Source organism: Tachysurus vachellii, chromosome 2 (genome assembly GCF_030014155.1).
Source record: "Tachysurus vachellii isolate PV-2020 chromosome 2, HZAU_Pvac_v1, whole genome shotgun sequence".
Lineage (NCBI taxonomy): Eukaryota > Metazoa > Chordata > Actinopteri > Siluriformes > Bagridae > Tachysurus > Tachysurus vachellii.
In genome coordinates, this window is record NC_083461.1 from 14,449,787 (window position 1) to 14,471,487 (window position 21,701).

The following is a 21,701-nucleotide window of genomic DNA, read 5'->3' on the forward strand; positions in this document are numbered from 1 at the left end:
GAGAGAAAAGTTGTGCAGGATAAAACTCTGCTGGTGAAGATAAACTTTTTTTTTTTTCTTCAACATTCCTGAACAACTTACAGTCTCAGCTGACATGGGAGATGGGTCTTGTGGCATGGTCTAATAAAGCAGATATAAACCATAGGTGTCACTATCAGCTGATATGATTAGGGAAAACATAGGAAAACAAATAACACACGTTTTTTTGACTGCCGTGCAGTATTGTCATTTTCCTCAGATTAAAACAAATTACGTGATTAGTTTGGTTAGAGATTTAAATATTCTGTTCAGTTACCATTTTGCTGCTTGATAAAGTTTTTTTCGGCTAGTTAAGAAAATTATTCTGGGATTTGTTTGCTTGTGTTAGAAGTGTTACTTTAGGATCAGTGCATATGCATTGCTGCAATCCTGTACACACTCACTTTAATATGGCCTCTGATGGGGGATTGGTCACCTTTAGTACTCTGGCACTGTAGGAAGGAAGCACAGCCTACAGTTACAGCATGAGACTGCTTTCAAACTGGTTAGTACCTGATCATACAGTATAACACTACCAATACCCTTGAAAAGGGTGTGCTTGGTGTATATAGCCGTCTTGTCTTTCCTTTTATCAAATAAAAGAAACAAGAGCCTGAGTTTGCAGTATGTTATGTGTCATTGATTGACTTGAGTCCCACATGTGACGATAAAACTCTAAGTGTGGTCAGCAGAGGGCACCATAACAGACTGAACACAGACGCCGCACATGCAGCTCTAGGTACGACTTGGCAATGTTTAATATAAAACCAGCAGTAGCAGTAAATATAAAACCCAATCAGTTCCCTCTGATACACAGACATGGAATGACACGACAATGTTCAATATATGTGTGATAATGATATTAAAACATTTGTTGTAAGATATAAATTCACACACACACACATACACACACACACACACACACACACACACAAGAAGGGTTAGGATCACTGTCAGGGTGAGGCTGGGTATATGGGGCGGTGGCCTTGTACACTACTATCCATGGAGATCACGGGCCCATTTGAGCAAGGAACTGATAAAGTAAAGCACATCTGCCCAGATGCCAATACCATTGAATTATATACTGTACCATCTACTCTGATACAACGACAAATAAATTTAGTCAAGATTGACATGTTTATGTAAATACTTTTATAAAGTATTACTCAGGAGTGCATGAGACCAGGCATGCTGCAAACTGTTTAAATGTTTTACCAGCTTTTGCAGGAAAGATTACAGCCTTTATAGTTTGCCTTCAATTATTAATTCAACTATGTAATATACATAATATATAAAAAGCCTTCTTTGACTTTAACATGAACCAATTTTTTAAACTATCCTGTCTGTATTGTAGCTGCAGATTACCTAATAATTTACTAAGTGTAATTCCTCACTATAATTCTTCCTTTAGGAATATCAGTGTACTCAGTTGTTGGAGCATTGCATGATTAGATGATATTGGCTCTTTATTACCTCTCCAGGGCTGTGTCTGCCCTGTCTCTCCAGGGTAGATGAGGTGGAGTGCAGAGACTCGTAGGATATCATGTCTGGACGCTCTATGTCATAAATGGCCTTGACTCTGGGGATGGCTGCTAGGTCCTTGTAATCAATGATCTCATTGTCTACTTTTGCCTAGAGGGAGGAGAGGTGGGACACAGAAGGAAGGGAATCACACAGAGGGAGAGACAAAGGGAAAGGAAGGAAGGTCATACTCGGGGTGAAACATTTCCACATCACATATGACCATAGTTACAACAGCACGTCACACGGGTCACCACAAAAAAAAACAACAACATACAAACAAAGAAAACAGACCATGTGGGGCTTCATGTATGGCTATGATTCATTGCAGCTGTGCTTCCCATTATGCTAAAGATCCCTTAAACAGTATACATACACACACACACAGTTTTCTGTGTATGCATGTACCTATGTATTTACTACATAAAGAAGGGTAGATATTAAGAGCTCACTGCAAATGTAACTGATTAGAGAGAAAGAAGAGAAAGAAAACAAGCAAAATATTCTGTGCAGCCTCATGCAGCTACAGACTCCATCTGAAAGAGTATGGTGATTGGTTCATTGAGAGATAAGGGGCGCTGGCGAGGATGACTCACATAGATGGTGTGACCAGGTGAGCCAGGGATGCTGGAACCCGGCCGAGAACAGATACTCTCCGACGAAGACCTTGTGGGCTGCAGATGAACAAGACTTTGTGTTAGTGATCAGCCAAGCACAAACATGCAGGCACATAGACACACAGACTCGCACGAAAGCTCAAATGACAGGATCAGTGCAAGATTTCAGCATTAACAGCATCCCATCCCAGCTTCTTATACAGAAACATCCACAAGCCATGTCAAGCTGCCATCCACATGCCATGCAGCATGGTCCTCCAGATATGACTCTTTGTGAAAGTTTAAGAAAAGCTTCTAAAATAAGAATAATATGGTTTGTGAACTGATGCAGGTTTGTTGTTATGGTGATCTATTGTTAAATGTTTTTTTCTCCAAACTCAGAGCTCATATCTGAGCCAAGTTTCTACAGTGAGTCTAATTGCCTTCACTCAGATCTGGGTCAGAGGGCAACAGCCACATGCCCCTAGAGATGAACAGTGTATTGACACACACACAGAGGTCGTTATGAGGACATAGGCTGGTTGGGTGTGGGTGTGCTGCCCTCAAGCTGCTGACACATAGAGCGTGCGCCACTCTGCTGCCAGTAGCAGAATACAGTACCTGCCTTTCTGATTTGTGCAGGGAGGTTACAGAGGGATGGAGAAGCTGTGGAGGGAGGAAGAGGGGGGTCACAGGAAATCACACACTCTGACACACTTCTGTGTGATTCACTCACAGACTGTTTATATAAGTGGTTCCCAAAATAGGGTCCCCCAGGGGTCTGTGAAGTAAAACCAGTGGGTCAGTGAAATCCTTATACTATGACATCAATGATATTTAATTATGATTGGGGTTTTATAGTTATAGCTTTTCTCTTTTACCTAATCTGAGTTTAATCCAAACCTTAAATGAAACACTGTAGGAGTATAAATACAAGTTTAAGTTAGATCTAACATATTTTGTCAAGGAAATTTCTTTTTAAATAATCAATAAATAATTTAGCAATGAGCATAAGATCTGAATAGTTAGATCGTGACAGTAACACAAATCTGTAATCTGTAAAATCTAATCTGTAATCCCTGGGTGCAAAAAGTTTAAGAACCACTGGTTTATATGATGGACAACATGACGGTGAAGCCAAAATGTGTCTGATCCCCACTTGTGGTTGACTGCAATACATTTCAACCTCATGTTTATCCTTATCAGTGAATAGAGCAAACATCAGACTAACACTTCAAGTCCTTTCTTTAACGTTAGATTGGATCAGTGTTTCTACAATAGGCTCTGGTTCACCATGATCCTGATCGGGGCCTGTCTTAGAAAGGAGGTTAAGTGAAAACTCTGAGTATGTTAACCCTGAAATGAGGGAAACTCTGGGTTTTCCGTTTCAGAAAGGGAGGTATGTTAAACCTGAGAAAGCAGGTTAAATTAAGCCCGTTTCTGAAAGAGAGGTAACTTATACTCGGAGTCAGTTACCATAGTAACTTACTCTGTGAACCTATCCTGGTCGAGAGCAGGTTCTCACTCTCTCACTCACTCATTTTCTACCGCTTATCCGAACTACCTCGGGTCACGAGGATCTCAGGCATCATCGGGCATCAAGGCAGGATACACCCTGGATGGAGTCGAGAGCAGGTTTTCTTTGGTAAACCCAGAGTTTCTGTCGGTCTTCTCCCCTTTTTTAAAGAGGAAGCGACGTTTAAACACCTCATTCATTGCACACATTTCTGTTACGCAGCGAGCAGCAAAGGGAATGTGGGATGTGGTAGCTTGGTGGTTAAGGTGTTGGACTACTGATCAGAAGGTCATGGGTTCAAATCCCAGGTCCACCAAGCTTCTATTGCTGAGCCCCTGAGCAAGGCCCTTAACCCTCAATTGCTCATTTATATAAATTGAAACAAAATATAAGTCACTCTGGGTAAAGGTGGTCCACTAAATGCCGTAAATGTAAAATGAATGAAATGGCGTGTCCTTTTCCTGACGAATCCTGACGAATTTCTGTATTAATTCGCTTGAGCCCAGAGTGGATTTTTGTCACATCCCTATGCATTTTTATTTGAGTGGTACCGTTTTTCTTTACAGTCAATAAGATCCATAATCTCATCCATCCTTACATCAGCCATCGCGGCCGTGCTCTTACATCCGAGCCGTGCTCTTACATCCTTACGTGTCTTTGCAAATGGTAGTTTTGTGTATAACATCGGGGATGCAGAACATATTAGTAAGGCCAGAGCCGATCCTGACCTCCCTGGGGCCCTAAGCAAAATTCTTTTTAGGAGTGCTATCACGCTACTTTTTGTACTGGTCCCAACACAGATGTTGCTGCTGGAAAGCGCGCGTGTCATTTCGTGCACGAATGCACGCGCATATAAACGCATGTGCACGCGCGGCGTGGTTATCGAGCTGCCGTTTATAAACACTGTTATTTGCTCTTGCTGACATCAAATCTGAAGAGAACACAAGTTTACCTTATTCCTGTTCTCACATTTCACTCTCATTTTGTTTCTTTTTTCTGTTTTCATGGCCAGATGGATAGCACCGCTTCATATTGTCATCTACACAGTAAAATTAACACGCACTGTGCAATAAGGCAGGGGGAGGCGGGGCCTTGCGTAATTTGCGGGGCCCTACGCAACTTGCGTAGTGAGCGTATAGGGCCCATCGGCTCTGAGTAAGGCTACTGTTTGCAGAGTGGTCAGGAAAGTATGCCTATCTCTTAAGCGCTTTCTGACAATTTTTGTGTTGTTTCCTGATAAAATAAAATACTGTTCTTCCGGTTTCACCTCTGATATTATAACAGTTGGGAATTTACTCTAAAATAGTTCTTAATTACTAACTATAGATTACATCTTCAACAAGTCTAATTAGATTAATGTAATAATTACTATCTCTAGAAAGTATTGGTAAACTTACTAATTTGGTCTACTTACTTATTAATTACTTTCTAAATCCCAAATCAACCTCAACCACTTGAACAATAAGGAGAGACAAGAAACTGCACTTCTAATGCTTTCAAATAAACAATATACAATTGCATGAATTATCCTTGAATTGAACAAAGTGTGTAACTAGAGGGAGAAGGTTATATTAAAAATATACCTTTTAAAGGTATATTTTATATATATATATATATATATATATATATATATATATATATATATATATATATATATATATGTAATATTTTTTTTTTTTAAATATATTTTTAAAATACACCTTTTAAAATTTTATTTTAAATCCACTATTGTTTTATACAGCAGTGTTGCGTTTTTTTTTATTTTTTTTAAATACGTGTTCATATTCTCCATATGCTTGCATAAGCACTTCCAGTTCTGCTGGTGAGAAATATGCAGACTTTTTTTCGTTTGACGCTGTTGCCATGGTGACTCCTTAATCTGTGCTCCATTGATAATGGCTTTTTATAGTTGTGGTGCACACGCTTATCTCAGAGTCAGTCAATTTAGAGTTGATAAAACTAACTCTTTTCAGCTGTTCTGTAACCGAAAACTCAGAGTTTCCCATCTCATAGTTTGTCAACTCAGAGTTCAAGTTTAAACTCAGAGTTGGTTTAACCTCCTTTCTGAAACAGGCTCCTGGAGAAATGAAATACTAAAAATAATAAACAAACAAACAAATAAACAAATAAATGCATGTATGCATCATAAAATGAGTGGGCTATATTTATTAGGCCATTGCTGATGAGGTGATATTGATTTGTTTTATTGGACTCGCATCTTGGGTTTCATGTTCCAGCTTTAAGCTTTAATGTTAGAGCCTCTCAACCATCACTATATAATAACACTATACTGTGCGTCACTGTATATGGAACTTCCTGCTCTGTCACCAGCTTACACCGCTCTAAAGCTACTAGAAGATGATTATTTAAAGTGACTTTTTTTTAAGTCATTATCAATATAAAATTACATGGTGTTTAATCTCAATGTCGATCGGCCTTGTTTTAACAAACCTAACTTGGTAAGTCAGTAATATTCAGTCATCAGAAGGGTACACTGCCCCACTTCCTGTCTTTTCTGTGCCGTCAATAGTTACATTTTCAACCACGGTTTTCTTCCAATTTTAGTCATTGCCTCCCAGGAGCTTGACTGACGCCCACAGACTCAACTGTAGTTCTAAATGTGGGTTTGTGTATGGTGAATTTTTTGCCATCATAAGGGCACAACCGAATTAGCAGAGCCATGCTGTCCACCAGATATACAGTCATTAGGTTCTCCTCAGCATGCATCCCGACCATCTCAATTAACCATGCGCTCTCGGATCTACTGCAATCCACCTTCTTTTACATATCACACACATGTTTTGTCTCCTCGGCTCAGTTTCTTGTTCATGCCAGTTGTTCAGAAAGACAGATGTGCTGGTTATTAATTACATGATGTGAATCACAGGATTCACCAAATTTCTTTGCTCCTGAAGCAATTTAGCACAAGACAGCAAGCTAACACTCTATGCTTGCATTTTCTGGAGGAGGCACAGTGTGTATCTGGAGTGTTGCCCCCTCTGTTCTGCAAATACCCCAGTGAACTTCACTGTCCTTAAAGAGACACAATATGGTCTGGCTTGCAGGTGAAGCAGGACAGTGAGTTTAGCTGGAAGTGGTGCAGGACAGAGGGGGGAGACAGGAGACTGCAAACCTCCGTCCTGCGCAGGGGACGTACGCCTCGAGCAGAGCCACCCCGGCCCTTCGTCTTACACTGAGACTCACACTTAGACTGGGGCAAAAAGATATCAAAAGGGCGGGGCTTTCTGCCAGGTCTCTGCCGCGCTTCCTACAGAGGAGAACCAGAAGAGAAAGGACAATCTGACGCACACTGACACACACTGACACACACATATCACCTGGTTCTGAGAAGCACACCAATCAACTCACACTCAAACAATCATTAGAGCGACGCCACACAGAGGTTTGTGGAAATTTGTAGAAAAAGGGTAAAGTTGTTACACTGTATCACCTGTCGCTGGACTGAGGATGCAAGTAAAAAGAAAGCTCAATGAAAGAAAGTGAGGACAGAGGACCAACCGGGTGAGTGACAGGTGTGTGGATGATTGGATAAATCGTGGAGCTAAAACTCACCCTGTACTTCTCTTCTACTTTGATGTTGCTCTTACAATCTGGATGCCACACTGTAGAGCCTGTTTTGAGAGAAAAAAAAGAGAGAGAGAAAAGTTTGTAATCAAACTTCATCTACTGTATATGACTTTTAGCCGTATAGAAGACAAAGTCAAAGTCTGCATATTAAATTTTGTTTAATTTCTATGGTGCTTCAAAAATAAAAAACAGACAGACAGACAGACAGACAGACAGACAGACAGACAAACAGACAAAAAGAATGTTATGAATGTTATGTCATTTTTCAGCTTCTCTCGTCCTACTCTTCCCACTTATCATTAAGTCTCTGTACATGACGTCCAAGCATTGTGTATCTTTCAGAAATCCAGAGTCACTGTGAAATTGAAAAGCATGGATGGAAAATTTTTTAATGCACCTAAGCAGATTAGAAGTCAGGTGTATGTCCTTTTACATTATCAGCTGTTTTACGCACCTTGCAGGTACATCTCCTCCCCCTCTGTGAACATCTGGTTGCACCGGCTGCATCGTGCACAGCTGGGATGGTAATGTTTATCGCCTGCCTGTGGAGCAGAGGAGGCAAAGATCAGTGCAGTTCATCTAAATACTGAATGTACAAAAACAAATCACTCAGGTCTCAAGGTGAATACACTCACAATGAGATTCATCTTTGATACAGTCTACAGTAATATATAATATAAAAGCCTATAGAAGGAAAAGCAGATATGTCCTGTGTGTGTGTGTGTGTGTGAGTATCTGTGTGTGTGTGTATGTGTGTGTGAGTGTGTGTATGTGTGTGTTTTCTGTGAATAGGTTTCTGTTCAAGATCAAGTGATTACACAAGACGTTATTTTATTTTATTCATTCGGTAGTTGGATAAAACCCAGCTTCGTTAAGAGAGTGTCTGTTTTTCACATAGATTACTTATTGCAATGTGCTTTACATTGAGGCACATATTTCAAACATTTATTGACTGAATTCACCAACTCCCCTTACTCTTTTCATAAACAGGTTTTCTGTTGTTTTTTTTTTCAAGAAGGTGTGTGTTGAAATTTGTATTCCATGCTGTGTACTGTAGTGTTCATAGAACACAGATGTAAGTCATCTGCAGTCAGTGATGTCTTGTCATTCTGCTGTTTTACATTAGCTTCAGGAATGCTGGTGATCTCTCATGCCTCCTTCTCTCTCTCTCTCTCTCTCTCTCTCTCTCTCTCTCTCTCTCTCTCTCTCTCTCTCTCTCTCAGTTATTACATATTTCTTTCAACGTTCCCCTCTCCAAAACATTTATGATGTTTTCTCCATCAGTAACTCTAATTGTCTCATCTAAACTCTCACTGTCTCATCCAAACACGTTCCTTCTTGCTTTTGTTCTGCCTTTATTTCCATAAGCAAAAGCTTTCATTGCTACTTCACTTCATTACAAAGGGAATGTTTCCTCTATGGGGCACCCCACCCCCCAACCCCAAAATTCATGTATGCACAAACACACACACACACACACACACACACACACATTTTGATTTTGTTGGTGCTGTGGATCACCTGCAGTACATTGGCCACTGTTCCATGTTCCTCCCTTGTCCAATGAACTATGAGGCAATGCAGCAGAAATGTTTGATTTCACACAGATGTGACCCCGTTCCTCCTCCCAGCCTGCCTCACTATGGCAACGAGCCTATAACACTCTTGCCGTAAACAAATGGCTCTGTGACAGTGGACGTCAATTTCTAATTTCTCTACTGCAAAATAGCTATCCATCATCCCTTATTACATTATACACAAGAATGTGGGACTGGTGAAAACCGAGAAAACAAAGAGTCATTACTGGCAAGGTCAGGGGGAAACAGAGGGAGCTCCATTTCCAGATGGAATAGTGTAAGAAAAAGAAAAAGCCAAAGAAAGGAACTTCAAGGCGTAAAGAAAATGGGAAAGGCAAAATTGTGAATGCAATGGGGAGAAAAAAGACCACCAGAGAGAACAACATGGTCCTTAGAAAAAGAAACACAGGCCTGTAGTCATGAAGGAACATTGGCAAAAGGCTCTATAATGTTGCATAAAATGTCTGTGGAAAGGTGGAGCTGTTTTCCTGTGTATTAATCTCAGAAAGCAGAGCCACCTGGTTGGGTGCTGCCTCAGAGTGCTCCCTTGTGCACTTTCAGCACTTCCAGCCACAGCGGAGATAAACAAACAGAGAAAATGGAGAGGACAGTCTAAACTATTATTGCAGGCTGGCTCCTGTTTCTGTTAGTGTTCACTTCACTCCCATCCTATAGCTGTCTGCATAAGCTTTAAACCATGGATGCTAGCTTGCACAAGCCTCCCCGTCCTATCTGGCAGATTCCACAATGTATACCGAGACACAATTTATTCTCCAACCTAAAAAGACACAAAGATTTCTTCCGGTTCTGGCAGCCAGGTAGTGAAAAGAACTTTCTCTGGTAGTACTATAAAGTCTTTAAACACAGACTGATGACCCATTTCTTTGATATGCACTATTAAATTAATACTAAATATACACTAAAAAGACTTCAGTGTGTATTTTCTTGTGTAATTACTTATATATCAGCACTGACTCATGTTTCTGGCAGTCTCAAGCCTGTGTCATTATAGACAATCTGAACTAACATTAAAATAGCTTTAGGAAAATAAGGAAAACAACTAAACAGTTATCTAAGTCGTCTCAGTAATATGGAGCTCTGTAGCTTGCTAAATGCTGTAAATTGAATGAGAAATGTAATTTACCAGATCGTTATGCAGTGTGTATGTGTGTGTGTGTGTGTGTGTGTGTGTGTGTGTGAGTGTGGGTGGGTGTGGGTGTGGGTGCACGTGTGTGGTAATAGAGGGCCAGCACTAAGTAATGTTATACATTTCAGACTCACAAGACACTGTTTAATGACAATGTGCTAACAAGGGTGAGACAGCATCGTCGTCAACAATTCAAACGTGTCAAAATAGCGCAGCATCCCATGCATTCATGGATATAGACCCTTTTAAAGAGGCCATCTGTTCCTCGCAAATAAATTCTACACTATTCAACTTGGACATATATAGAATTGTCTACTGCCTTAAAGTCTCTGTGGCCTCACATTGATAAAATTCCTTTGAGTTTTTCACTACCATATGTGGATACATAGATTTGCTATGAATAGCATTCACACTACAACTGCTCTATCTGGGTGGGTTTGGTCTGAGACACAAAAAGAACAATGTGTGTATGAAGTGTACCACAGAACAGCTTCCTTTTAATATTTAGTTTAAATATCAAAAGGTGTAGAGAAATTCAGAATTCTGTCCAGTGCATAAAATCAGCATTTAAATAACGTCATCCATTTTCATTACCAAGAATGCATGAATGAAATGCACACAGATGAAAGGATGCAAACTACAAACTAAACTTAAAGATCATATACCCCTCTCTTATTACCTGATGGAATGTCCAAAAATCAAGCTAACAGAGTCTGAAAGCATATGGCAGACTTACCTTTGGCAGGCGGCTCGTATGGACCCCCAGCTTTGCGATTAAGCAGATAAACTCCTTCTACACTTATTGTACACTCTGTCCCTCAATCTGTCTCTTAGACTATTCCTGAGAATTCCCAAATTCTTCATCCATTTCCCCCTCCCCTTCCTTCTTCCTCCTGCTGCTCTCTCAGCCTATCATATGGACTCAGACTCAGAGGCTGCTCTGTCTACAATACTAGGGTGGGACTGTGGCATCCAGCCAACTGTTTCACTGCTCGTTTTGTACTCTTTTTTCCCCAAGGGCTGGTGCTGAGATCGTGAGAGTGCAAAACATGAAGTTTGCTTATGTCAACCCGGGTGATGGAGAATGGTCATAACATTACACCATGTGTGTGTATGTGTGTTTGAGTGCTTGTAAACAGTCAGACCATCAAGCTGCAGATGTTCAATGAATGCAGAATAGTAGACTTTCAGTTCTCCAAAACACAATACAGCTATAATCTGGGCAAAAAAAACTTTCCTTAGCAGAAAGTTAACTGTGAGATGAAAACAGGCGACAGATACTCACCTCCAGAACCCTCCCTGTTATGTACTGATGACAGGCTTCACACTGCACCCCAAAGTGGATCTGGTAGTCTCTCTCGCAGTATGGTGCACCATCCCTAAAAAGACAGAATGACAAAAGGACAATAAAAACAGCTTTTGAGATTCGTATTTTATACCTCATGGTCACTTTCCCTTCGTCATACCCTTTCTATTTGCTTTATCAGATTTATTGGTTAACTCATATTAGCTGCTGAATGATGCTTTAAGCTTTAGAACTGAATAATAAACCAAGATGTTAGGGGTTAATATTAAAAACCTGGCACTGACTTTGGTGTTAGAAACTATAGTCCAATATTAAACCCACAGGTTAAACCTACCCATTATGGCCTCATCACAGTACTTAAACAGCACTGGTTAAAGTAGCAAATGACCTCCACTGCCCTCTGATCATGGTTGTCTCTCTTAGCTTGTGTTAATAGAACATTTTGTAAAGGTAACTGCTCTTTCCTGAGTCAGAGCTTATCTTAGTAACGGTATCATTTTGTAAATGTTAATGGTGTCTTCTTTAGGAAACAAGGCTCTGTTCTAGGCCCATACTGTAGTTTCACCCCTACTTAATGTCTGGGTACCAGCTTCCATTGCTATGTTGATGACAAAGCTTTATATTTTTACACAAATCCAGATGATAGATACCAGTTTAATTAAGCTGAGGTATGTACAATGGATCTTACATAATGGATGCCTATTAATGTCCTTCTATTTATTAATAACAAGACAGAAATACTTTCACAAAGGCTACAGGCTGCTAAAATGAAACTAATTGCGTTGATAGTGTTACTGGGATAGCCTTTTTTATGCTATTACATGATGCAGAAAAGCTAGTTTATGCATTTATAAGGTCTAGGTTGGACTACTGAAATTCTTTTTGCTGTCTGAACGTTCCAGGATTCACAATATGCTTTTAATGGTTACCCTTTCAAAACACTTAGGATTGTTTGCCTTTACACTTCCACAACTGTATACTATAATACAGTAATCCCTCTATCTGCTCTTATTGAGTCTGGTTTATCTCAAGGTTTCTTCCTCAAGGAGTATTTTTCTCTTTGCCCCTGTCACCACTGGCTTGCTAATAATAGATCTAATGGTGTGGTGAGTTCTCTAGAGCTGCTCTGTGACAGTGTCTACTGGCAAAAGCTCTACAGATTACAAACTTGAATTAAAATCAAGCTGGAACATATCTTTTATATATCATTAATATCAAAGCTTCACGTACTGGTGATTGTTCTGATACTGCTCTATTTCTAACATCCTTTGGTATACTAAGGCAATTGTTCTACAATCTTCTGTTGCTAAGTTATGTAAAACATCACAGGAATGATGTGAAATGTGTCTTGTATTTGTGTAGTATTTGTTTTGTCTGTCAAAAGTGCACATTTACTGCAGAATTATATCAGTGGATGTGATAGAAAAATATAATTTGACAGTTTATCTAACTGATAAACCAATGCACAGTATCAAATAAGTGCCTTTCTTTATTGCGTGATATGCAGAAATTAATTATGTATTTTAATCCTGATACAAATTTATAAAGTCCAGTAAATTGACAAAATATAAACTAAATAAAAAATAAAAAATAAACTATGGTTCTTTTGTTCCATTGCCATTGTGTCATAAGAGAAGCGAAGTATAGAGTAGTACCACAGTAAAGTCAGTATAACGTCATGGTCAAGAGTGTAACAACCATAGCTGGTATAAAAACTGCAATAGTATCAAAGTTATTTAGAGCATTACAGTTTAATGCATATTAAACATAGTTGAACAGTTACATCCTGGTAGTTCCTGAAGTTTCAGAGTTTGATGTTCATGAAATACCACCATTAAAGTGAATCTTTGGTCAAAGGAAAGACAAAAATTTCCCAGAGAAACAAATCGTGAGAGAGACATGCTGATGAGATTTACTCACTTGCTGATGTACTCGCCACTCAGCACTTTGCCGCAGGCCTTGCATTTGAAGCACCCGAGATGCCACTGTCTGTCTAAAGCTAGCAGAGCCTGTCCATTTTTAATGTCCCTGCCACAACCTGCACAGTCTGCACAACACACACACACATTCATTTACAGGTAATCAACATCAGTACCATCTAAACATCATCATTTCTGTGCACGCAAAAACTCCAACAAAAATCCAACCCTGCCACTAGGTGGAGGTGCAAGATAACAGTCTTAACAGCACTACTTTCTCTACATGGAACATAGTGAGCTAACTGTATGTGTAAATGTTGTGTCCGGAAATATTAGCTTTATACAATGTATGGTCTTTCGGTGAGACTTTGAAATAAACAGTCTTTCCAACCTTTACTCAGTACGGAAGTGTAAGCGATTAGAGAGAGAGAAAAGTTAGAAGAGAATGAGCAGAGAGCAGAGATTTAAAAAAAAAAAAAAAAAAAAAAGGAGATCTGTGTTGTCTCATCCTGTCAGCATATTGAAGGCTTTAGACTCTCAGAACCCTCAGATGTGTTTTAGAAGTGGATAAACTCTCAGGATTTGACAAAATCCACCAAGCCATGAATAGCCATGGACTGTATAATCACTGCCTACCATGTGTTCATGTGGGCCAACAAAAATGTCATCAGTGACCATTCAGTTCTCTAACTGAAAGACAAATGATCAGTCATGCATGACCCAAAGGTTCATTCAACCTAGCAAAAAAAGGACGGATTGCATGCTTGTGTCTGTGTGTGTGTATGTGTGTATGACTTTGGTCAATAAGTTTCCCAAATCTCCATTTGAATCTAAAATTTAACCATAATGACATGATTGATCTGTTATACTGTTTTACCGATCACCAGCTACAACTGAGAAAGGACAAAGTATGTAAACTGGCTGTAGTTCAGTCACTCTAGTTTTCCAAAAATAAAGCAGCTAAACTTTGTAGCTAATCATTTGTAATGGCTTAGCCACAGGACTGTAGCTCAGAAAGGGGAGTTTTAATATGTTTTCATAATCTGGTCTGATTAGCAAACATGGCTTATTTAACAACATTAATAGTAATAAAAGTAAAATGTTTAAAAAATAATAGACAAGGCGTGCATTCAAATGCGTTCAAAACCTTTTCCTGAAAAACAACTTGTGTTTTTCATTATATTTTAGCAGACTTTCTACAATCACCAGCTACAACTGAGCAAAAGTACTCAGTCAACCGAGTCCGACCCATGTTTTGAATTATGTAACATTACGGAAGATTAAATTTGTACTAATGTCATTCCATTTCCTTATTATAACCTAAAGTTAATAACATGGCTGATTTTAAGTCCTAAAACTCATATCACAAAATCACATTTAAATTTGTGTGCCTTAATAAGACAGCAGCAAATGTTACCTAAATCTGTAAAACACAACTGAGACAAATAGCACAAGATAAAACTGGTTTGCAGAACACTGAAATCCTATTGGTCAGTTGTGTGTTTCTCTTTCCCTCCCCAATGGCCATGCATACAGAATTACAAAACGTTCTATAAAAGAAACTGAGACAAAGGATATGGATGAAAAAGAGAGAGAACAAGATCTTATTTGCTTGAGATCATCAAAGGACTGGATATGTTGTGTATTTGAGTCAGCTCAAACAGAATGACATCTGATTGGGGTTTAAAATCTGATTAGACTGCACTCAAAATGAATAAGTTATGTGAAAGAGAGTGAATGTGAAAAACAAAAAATTCAAAGAACTTGATATCTGAGTTTCAGATTCAGCTTTGGGTAACAATGGAGAGTCACAGAGAACAGGGAGAAGATAAAGATAAAAAGATAACCACATGACATAAGCAGAGTGCAAAAGCATGCTGTGACTCACTGCTGGAAGCACTGATGTCTTTGGGAGGAGGAGACATTGGCTGGATGCAGCGCTGGCAGAGACAGTCCTTTCCATTGAAGGTGACGCGGTCTCCAGCAGGAAATGGCCGTCTACATAAACAGAACGTCATGAGGTTAAACATAGAGACATGCAGTATAATTTAGTGAAACTTACAATTATCTCAGAACTTTCTCATGATCTCATAGTGTGACGTCATGGCTATTTTGTGCAAGTAGGCTAATAAGCAGGAGATATTCGTCTAAATATTTGACTTCAAAATCTGTGAAGCATTTGCTAGAGGCACAGGTATACAGTGCCAACAGGAAAATGTGTGGGATCATTAAATGTGTTAGAAGATAATACAGTCTGTCAGTGTAATCATCTTGTAGGACATTACAGCTTTATTGTTTATTTCCATGTTAAACCCAAGGTCCACAACGGGACTCATATCAAAGTCATGTGCTGGTGGGTGAACCTCTGGTTACCTCTGGTAAACTGGAGTATAGCCAGTAACAGTATTCAGTGTTGAAGTAAACAGTTATTTACAAGGCCTGTTTAAAGGGTCGTCAACTGGTAAAGCACAGTTCAGATGTGGACCCAGTAAAGTATTTCACATATACTGTAGCAGAAATGATAAAAGTCTAAAAAAAACACTAGCCAAATCTAGTTAAATTGAATTATCCCAAACTTCGTAGCTAATCCTTTGTAATGGCTTAAATAAGGGAAAAGTTTTCATTAGCTTTCATAATTTGCTTTAATTAGCAATAATGGCTAATTTAATAAAAAGTAATTCATTAAATACAGACGCAGTAAAGAAGTATGCATTAATTTGTTAGGTTCAAAACAGACGTCTCATTGCATGAGTCCAAACTGGCAGCCATATGAAGCACCACTATGAAACTAAACACAAAATCTTCAGAATGTCTTATTTTCAGCCAAAAAAACAAATCTATAAAGGTCAAGGATGATAACTGGACCTTTGGATCTGGACCTTTGTAAAAAAAAGAATTTTTATATAGCTGAAGCATTGCAAAATTCATCCAATCAGTCTCACATGCAAAATAAGTTACCAGTTATGAGTAATGCTGAAGAACCTGCAGTTTTTAAGCTCTAATAAAGCAAAGGATCCCAATTTAATTTTTGTCAGTTCTAATAACATGGCCATGGTGTCAAATCCAGTCGGTTTAGTTTAGTTAACTGCGGTCCTCCAGTACTATATCACTCTGTGTATTTGACCATGAGATGCTGTGTAGTTTGTGATGTGAAGTTTTTTTCAGACTGTATATAAACTGATAATACTAATAAAAATAAATACATTTGTTCTAATGATGAAAAAAACATGACTGGACAGGCTAGTAAGCATCTATGAACCTTTAGGTGATGTCTGGATGTGCATACCCTGTGTTCACTCACTTGCAGATGGTGCAAACGAAGCAGGTGGGGTGGTAGGTCTTCCCGAGGGCCGTCACCACCTCCCCTTCAACAAAGTTCCCACATCCATGGCAGCAAGTTCCATGCAGCCTTTGGTAGTCCAGCGTGCACAGATATTCACCATTTTTCATAAAGAAACCACCTTGCGCCAGGTCGCAGCCACAAACTGGACACACACACATACAGACACACACGTACAGATAATCATGCAGTATTAATGTCCATGTCTAATGCAATTTTACTGTTAAAAAGGATAAAATAAAGTCAAATTCATTTTAATATCCTTATGAGATTTGAGGTAAAAAAGTAAAGGCCATAATGGCTTTCATGCTTCATGACTTGATGTAGCTTGAGCACTGTATAATACACTGTTTAATACAAAAGATCAACTAAGCTGGAGAACAGATGTGATCTCATCTCTATAAGACATTATAATTCTTGGCTTCCCTCCATTAGAGTTACGATTCCTCAATTTAACGAGACCACTGGTGTAGTTAAGTATGTGGCATTAGTTTTGTGTGTGTGTGTGTGTGTGTGTGTGTTCATCCAAGAGGAACTGCGTAAGTAGATCTTTTTGCCAAGTCTGAAACATCTGATCTGAATGACAGTTCTTTGGCAAGCAGAGCCAGTATTGGACATTTTCCAGCACATTTAATGCCGTTTGATATTCCTACACATCTATCACTTTTTCACTTCAACCCTTAACCCAACATTTGACCTTCACTTATTTTGCTCTACTAAGAGCGTTGATGTTTATAAACAGATTGGCTCTGTCTCCATTTTGAAAAACTCATCTGCAGATGTGTGTGGGAGGTAAAATTTTATGGTGCCATATCTGACACTTTGAATGATGTCCCATGTGGGGTGCAACACTCTCCCTAGGTCTGAAATGCCGTATATCATTTGACTTGGTAGGTGAAAGGGATTAGGGTGACTGTAATACTGTAATATCACATGATGCATGAACTGAAACATCCCACGGCTACTGCTTTCACATCATTAGTATGTATATTTTACCTGGGAAGATGTTTGTAGTTCACTTTTAAAGCCTTACTCAAAAACGATTTTAAGGGACAGCTATCGAGGGACAGCTTTTTTTCATTAATCTGTCTTTATTACACTCTATATACTGTCAGAGGGTTGCAGTGAATCTAGAGTCTATCCTGGGAACACTTAACATGTGGTGGGAATACCAGTCTAACTCAGGGTACCATGCGCACACACACATTTACACACTCATTCACTCCTAGACACATCTTAAAGTGACCAATCCTCCTAGCATGTTTTTGGAGGAGGAAGGAAACTCACAAAAACACAGGAAGAACACCTGAAAGTCAACACAAACAGTAATCCAAGCTTAGTATCAAACTTGGGAGCCTGGAGAGACACATTCAAAAGGCGTATCACTGACAATACCACACCAGAAAATGTGGCACCGTCAACCTGTATGTTGTTTCCTATATTTGTTGCATAAAACAGAACACACACGAACAAGACATACAGCTTTTTGTTTCTCTACAAGAGTCAGGGAAGTGTCTAATGTATGACGCAGGCAACAGTGATCACTGAGAGACAGGTGGAGGCAGAATGCGCTGTGTGTGGCTGACGTAAGTGTAACAGCATGCCTGTGTTCAGCATGGTGATTCTCACTTCAGGCTCAGTTACATCCTTCATCTTGAAACAAATCCAAATCCACTTCCATAACACAGATTTATTCCATGAAATCCACAGAGGCAGAAGTGAATCATTCATTAGCACCGGAGAATTATATCCAGAGAAGCTATAAAGCAGTTCTTCTCTTCATTAATATTTGACTAGATTTCCCAAGAATTCTTTTCTGTCTTCAGTACTGCTGCACTGCTCTGTGCTACATAAACGATGTATTTGCTCTGAAGAAATAACATGATCTAATAATACATAGGTTTGGTTATGAAATCTGGTCAAGAAGTATATTAGACATGGGCTACTATGAGACGCAGTAAATGTAAATCTTGTAAGCAGGAGGTTTTTATTTTTTATGCAGATGTAAATGAGAAATCAGATGTGAAGCTTGTAGGAGAAACAAAAAACCATTAATGTGTAGTGATGCATGATGCATCTCAGTAACTGCCTAGTCAGGGTCGTGGTGGTTTAAATTAGGCTACATGCTTTTTTTTTTATATTTTTGGAAATATAAGCAATTAAATTTGCTAGCCAGGACTGAGGAACTGTCAGAATCAGAATCAGAATCAGATTTATTCTGATTCTGACAGTCAGACGTAGATTTTGCAGATAATGCTGAGTGTTTCTTCCAGCGATTTCCAGTGTTTTTTAAATCCAAATTTAAATCCAAATACACAAATATAGCTTTGGATATTTGGAGCACTAAACAGATACAGATACAGACATGCAACACAGCTGCCTCTTCTGCACCCCTATGTACAATATGTGCCACTAACATGTTGGATAACTAATAAAGGGATGAAGCTCTGGTCCTAATTATTCCTTGCATGCTGTAAAGATCACAGTGGGATATGCATGATTAGTCCGAATGCTTGCTGTGAGAATGAATGCCCCATAAGTTGAGCATCGCACTAGCTGTTTTAGCAGTGGTCCTTTCCTGACAGGAGTGCACATCCACAGCTCTTAACTACACTGTGTAATTCTATGTAAGAGGACAAAATGATGGCTAAATGAGAACCTTTGGCATGACAGCATTCTTGGCATGCCATTTTGCTTTCAGAGCTCCGTCATTATCCGTGTGGAATTAGAACCACAATCATCACCACAATACAGTGCAACAGCATGATGTGCCTCTCCAACTCCATTAGCCCTGACGGTTGCCCCTGACTGATGATTCCCAGCATTGTATCCTAATAGCACAAAGGTGTAAAACTCACACACATATGCCAAAACAGCATTGGGATACTCTTTGTGGTAAATATGTAAAATGTTGTGTCAAGCTGAACTGGTTGAGTAAAAAAGGTTTTAACAAGAAGTGGGTGGGGACTTTTTTTATAGAGATGTATGAAGGACTATTATTTTATTCTGTTTGCACAGTTAATATGTGTGTGTTTTTAAATTATATTTAGTTGGTTCTATTTCCCAAACAATTGAATAAACAAATGATTAGCCAAATATAAATCATCGCTGCACTGACGAAAACACGCTGCACTGTTACTAAGAAAAAACTAAGTTCACTGGTGTACGTGCATCTGTCACATACACATCATTATCTAGTGACCTTCAAATGTGTTCTCTTGCTCAATTCCACACAGTTTATATCTGACTGCATGGCTGTGTGTTTATAATACATCACTTGTTAATATGTTAAATGAATGAATATTCTCTCTCTCTCTCTCTCTCTCTCTCTCTCTCTCTCTCTCTCATATATATATATATATACAGTATATAGGGTACACTTTAGTAACTATTTTCTAAAGGTATATGGATTCGAGAACGATACAGTGTTAAAATGCATAGAAATATGCGTTCTTCTGAAATTCAAAAAGTTCCTCTACAATTTAACTTGTAAAATTCCTGAAAACGAAAGAATTTAATTACATTCGAACTAATTGCCTAATTGCAGTGATGTCCAGCAACACAAAGATACAGAGTACTCAACTGACGAACAAAATCAATACAGCATGCATGTTAAAGAAAGTAGCCTCATAAACTCCGACCAGCAATAAATAAAGTGTAGCATCAAAGAAGCCACTGGGAATTAATTATATCCTTACATCCTGATGTATACAAGCCAATGTTCCAAATAACTCAATATTTTATACAGCAAAGCCTCGTTATGTTTAACTTGCTTTTCTCTGCAGATCTAATTGAAGAAAATCCAGCATTTATGTCTAGTTTTTGAGGTTTCTATAGATGGCTAATCTTTATTTAGTAGTTTCAGTAAGATCAGGAGCAAAGTCCATTCAGATGTTGGGAAATCCTGAAGGCTTTAATTAGGAAACAGCCACAGGGTGACCTGGCACTTTTGGCACTTGTACATTTAAGGCTTTTGGAGCAGCTATAAATGTTGACCACATACATATTTGTCACTTGTATCCTATGGCAACCTGGTTATATAATGCTGAGTTTGAGGTAGGAGAGGAAAGTCATTAATGATGAATGATTATATGATGAGCTATAACAGTTTTTACAATCATCCAATCTTAGCTTTTAAGAGCGAAAACCATAAGATGATTTAGAGTGGCTATGTCACACAATTCTGTATGTGTGTGTTTGTGTGTGTGTGTGTGTGTGTGTGTGTGTGTGTGTGTGTGTGTGTTTGAAAGAAGACTTATAGAATGGGAGGAGGGCTGGCTGAAGTGTCTGTGACGGTGACAGCTGCCAGGAAAATCCACTCAACTATTTTTGTGAAGAATGCTTTAAGTGTACCCGCCATCTTCAGAAGGCGCTTCTCCCATCACCTCCTCCATCACCAAAACCTCCTGCCAAAACGTGCCAACACTAACATTCAGATTAGCCAACCTTTAGTAAAAACACTGTGAAGAAATAATCTCCACTTCCTCTCTCTACTCTCAGGCTCTCTACTGTATATCAGGAGGTCAGTATTTATGCACGTTAGCCACAGGAAACCTGATTGAGTTCCCACTAGTTCAATGTTGGATTTTCTCATAAGCACAAAAACAACTAGGAAATACTTCTAATATAAGGCTTTGAAAATTTGCAGTTTATTTGTAATCATTTTGATCAAGCCCCTGTGCTTTTCACAGCTTAATTTTAATTGCATTCATGAAAATAGCTTGTAGGTGGTACAGTGGTGCAGTATAAATCGTGGCCACCTCACACCTCCAGGGTGGATTTAGGTTACTGTCTATGTGGAGTTTCACCTGTTCTCTTCATGTCTCAACTCTCAAAACCATGCCAGTAGGCAGATTCCCCCCACCCCCATTGCTGTGCAATGTACTGCCATACCATTCGAGGTTCATTCCAACCTCGTACCAAATGTTCCCAGGAAAGACTCGAGAAGATGCTTGTGTTTTTGTCATGGCTGTTTACCAACTTAGCTGAATTTTGCTGGAACTAAACTGAATTTGCCATCATGTAAATGTCTGTTTTGCTTTGAAAAAGGATACAAGTATACTAATACTAAGACTATCACACCCATCCCACTCAAATTTCATGAAGGTACATTGCATGTAATTGAATGTAGGAGCTATATACCATGCAAAAAAGTGAAAGATGATCCAAGGGA

The 21,701-nt window shown here is 39.0% G+C and overlaps 1 protein-coding gene across 3 annotated transcripts in view; it reads right to left on the reverse strand.

The window, feature by feature from the left end:
* Positions 1-21,701, reverse strand: part of ablim1b (actin binding LIM protein 1b) — a 60,075-nt gene that overhangs the window by 8,861 nt on the left and 29,513 nt on the right. For 2 of the 3 annotated variants that reach the window (XM_060858336.1, XM_060858326.1), the window contains exons 3-13: positions 16,490-16,673; positions 15,077-15,186; positions 13,190-13,316; positions 11,249-11,342; positions 7,694-7,781; positions 7,225-7,283; positions 2,757-2,801; positions 2,136-2,213; positions 1,492-1,650; positions 423-470; positions 82-120 (exon numbers count right to left, since the gene is read on the reverse strand). In XM_060858336.1, the coding sequence (XP_060714319.1) occupies positions 82-120; positions 423-470; positions 1,492-1,650; positions 2,136-2,213; positions 2,757-2,801; positions 7,225-7,283; positions 7,694-7,781; positions 11,249-11,342; positions 13,190-13,316; positions 15,077-15,186; positions 16,490-16,673 (1,031 nt within the window). Of the gene's footprint in view, positions 1-81; positions 121-422; positions 471-1,491; positions 1,651-2,135; positions 2,214-2,756; positions 2,802-6,784; positions 6,920-7,224; positions 7,284-7,693; positions 7,782-11,248; positions 11,343-13,189; positions 13,317-15,076; positions 15,187-16,489; positions 16,674-21,701 lie in introns of all 3 variants that reach the window. The other variant, XM_060858345.1, reaches the window with a different exon arrangement.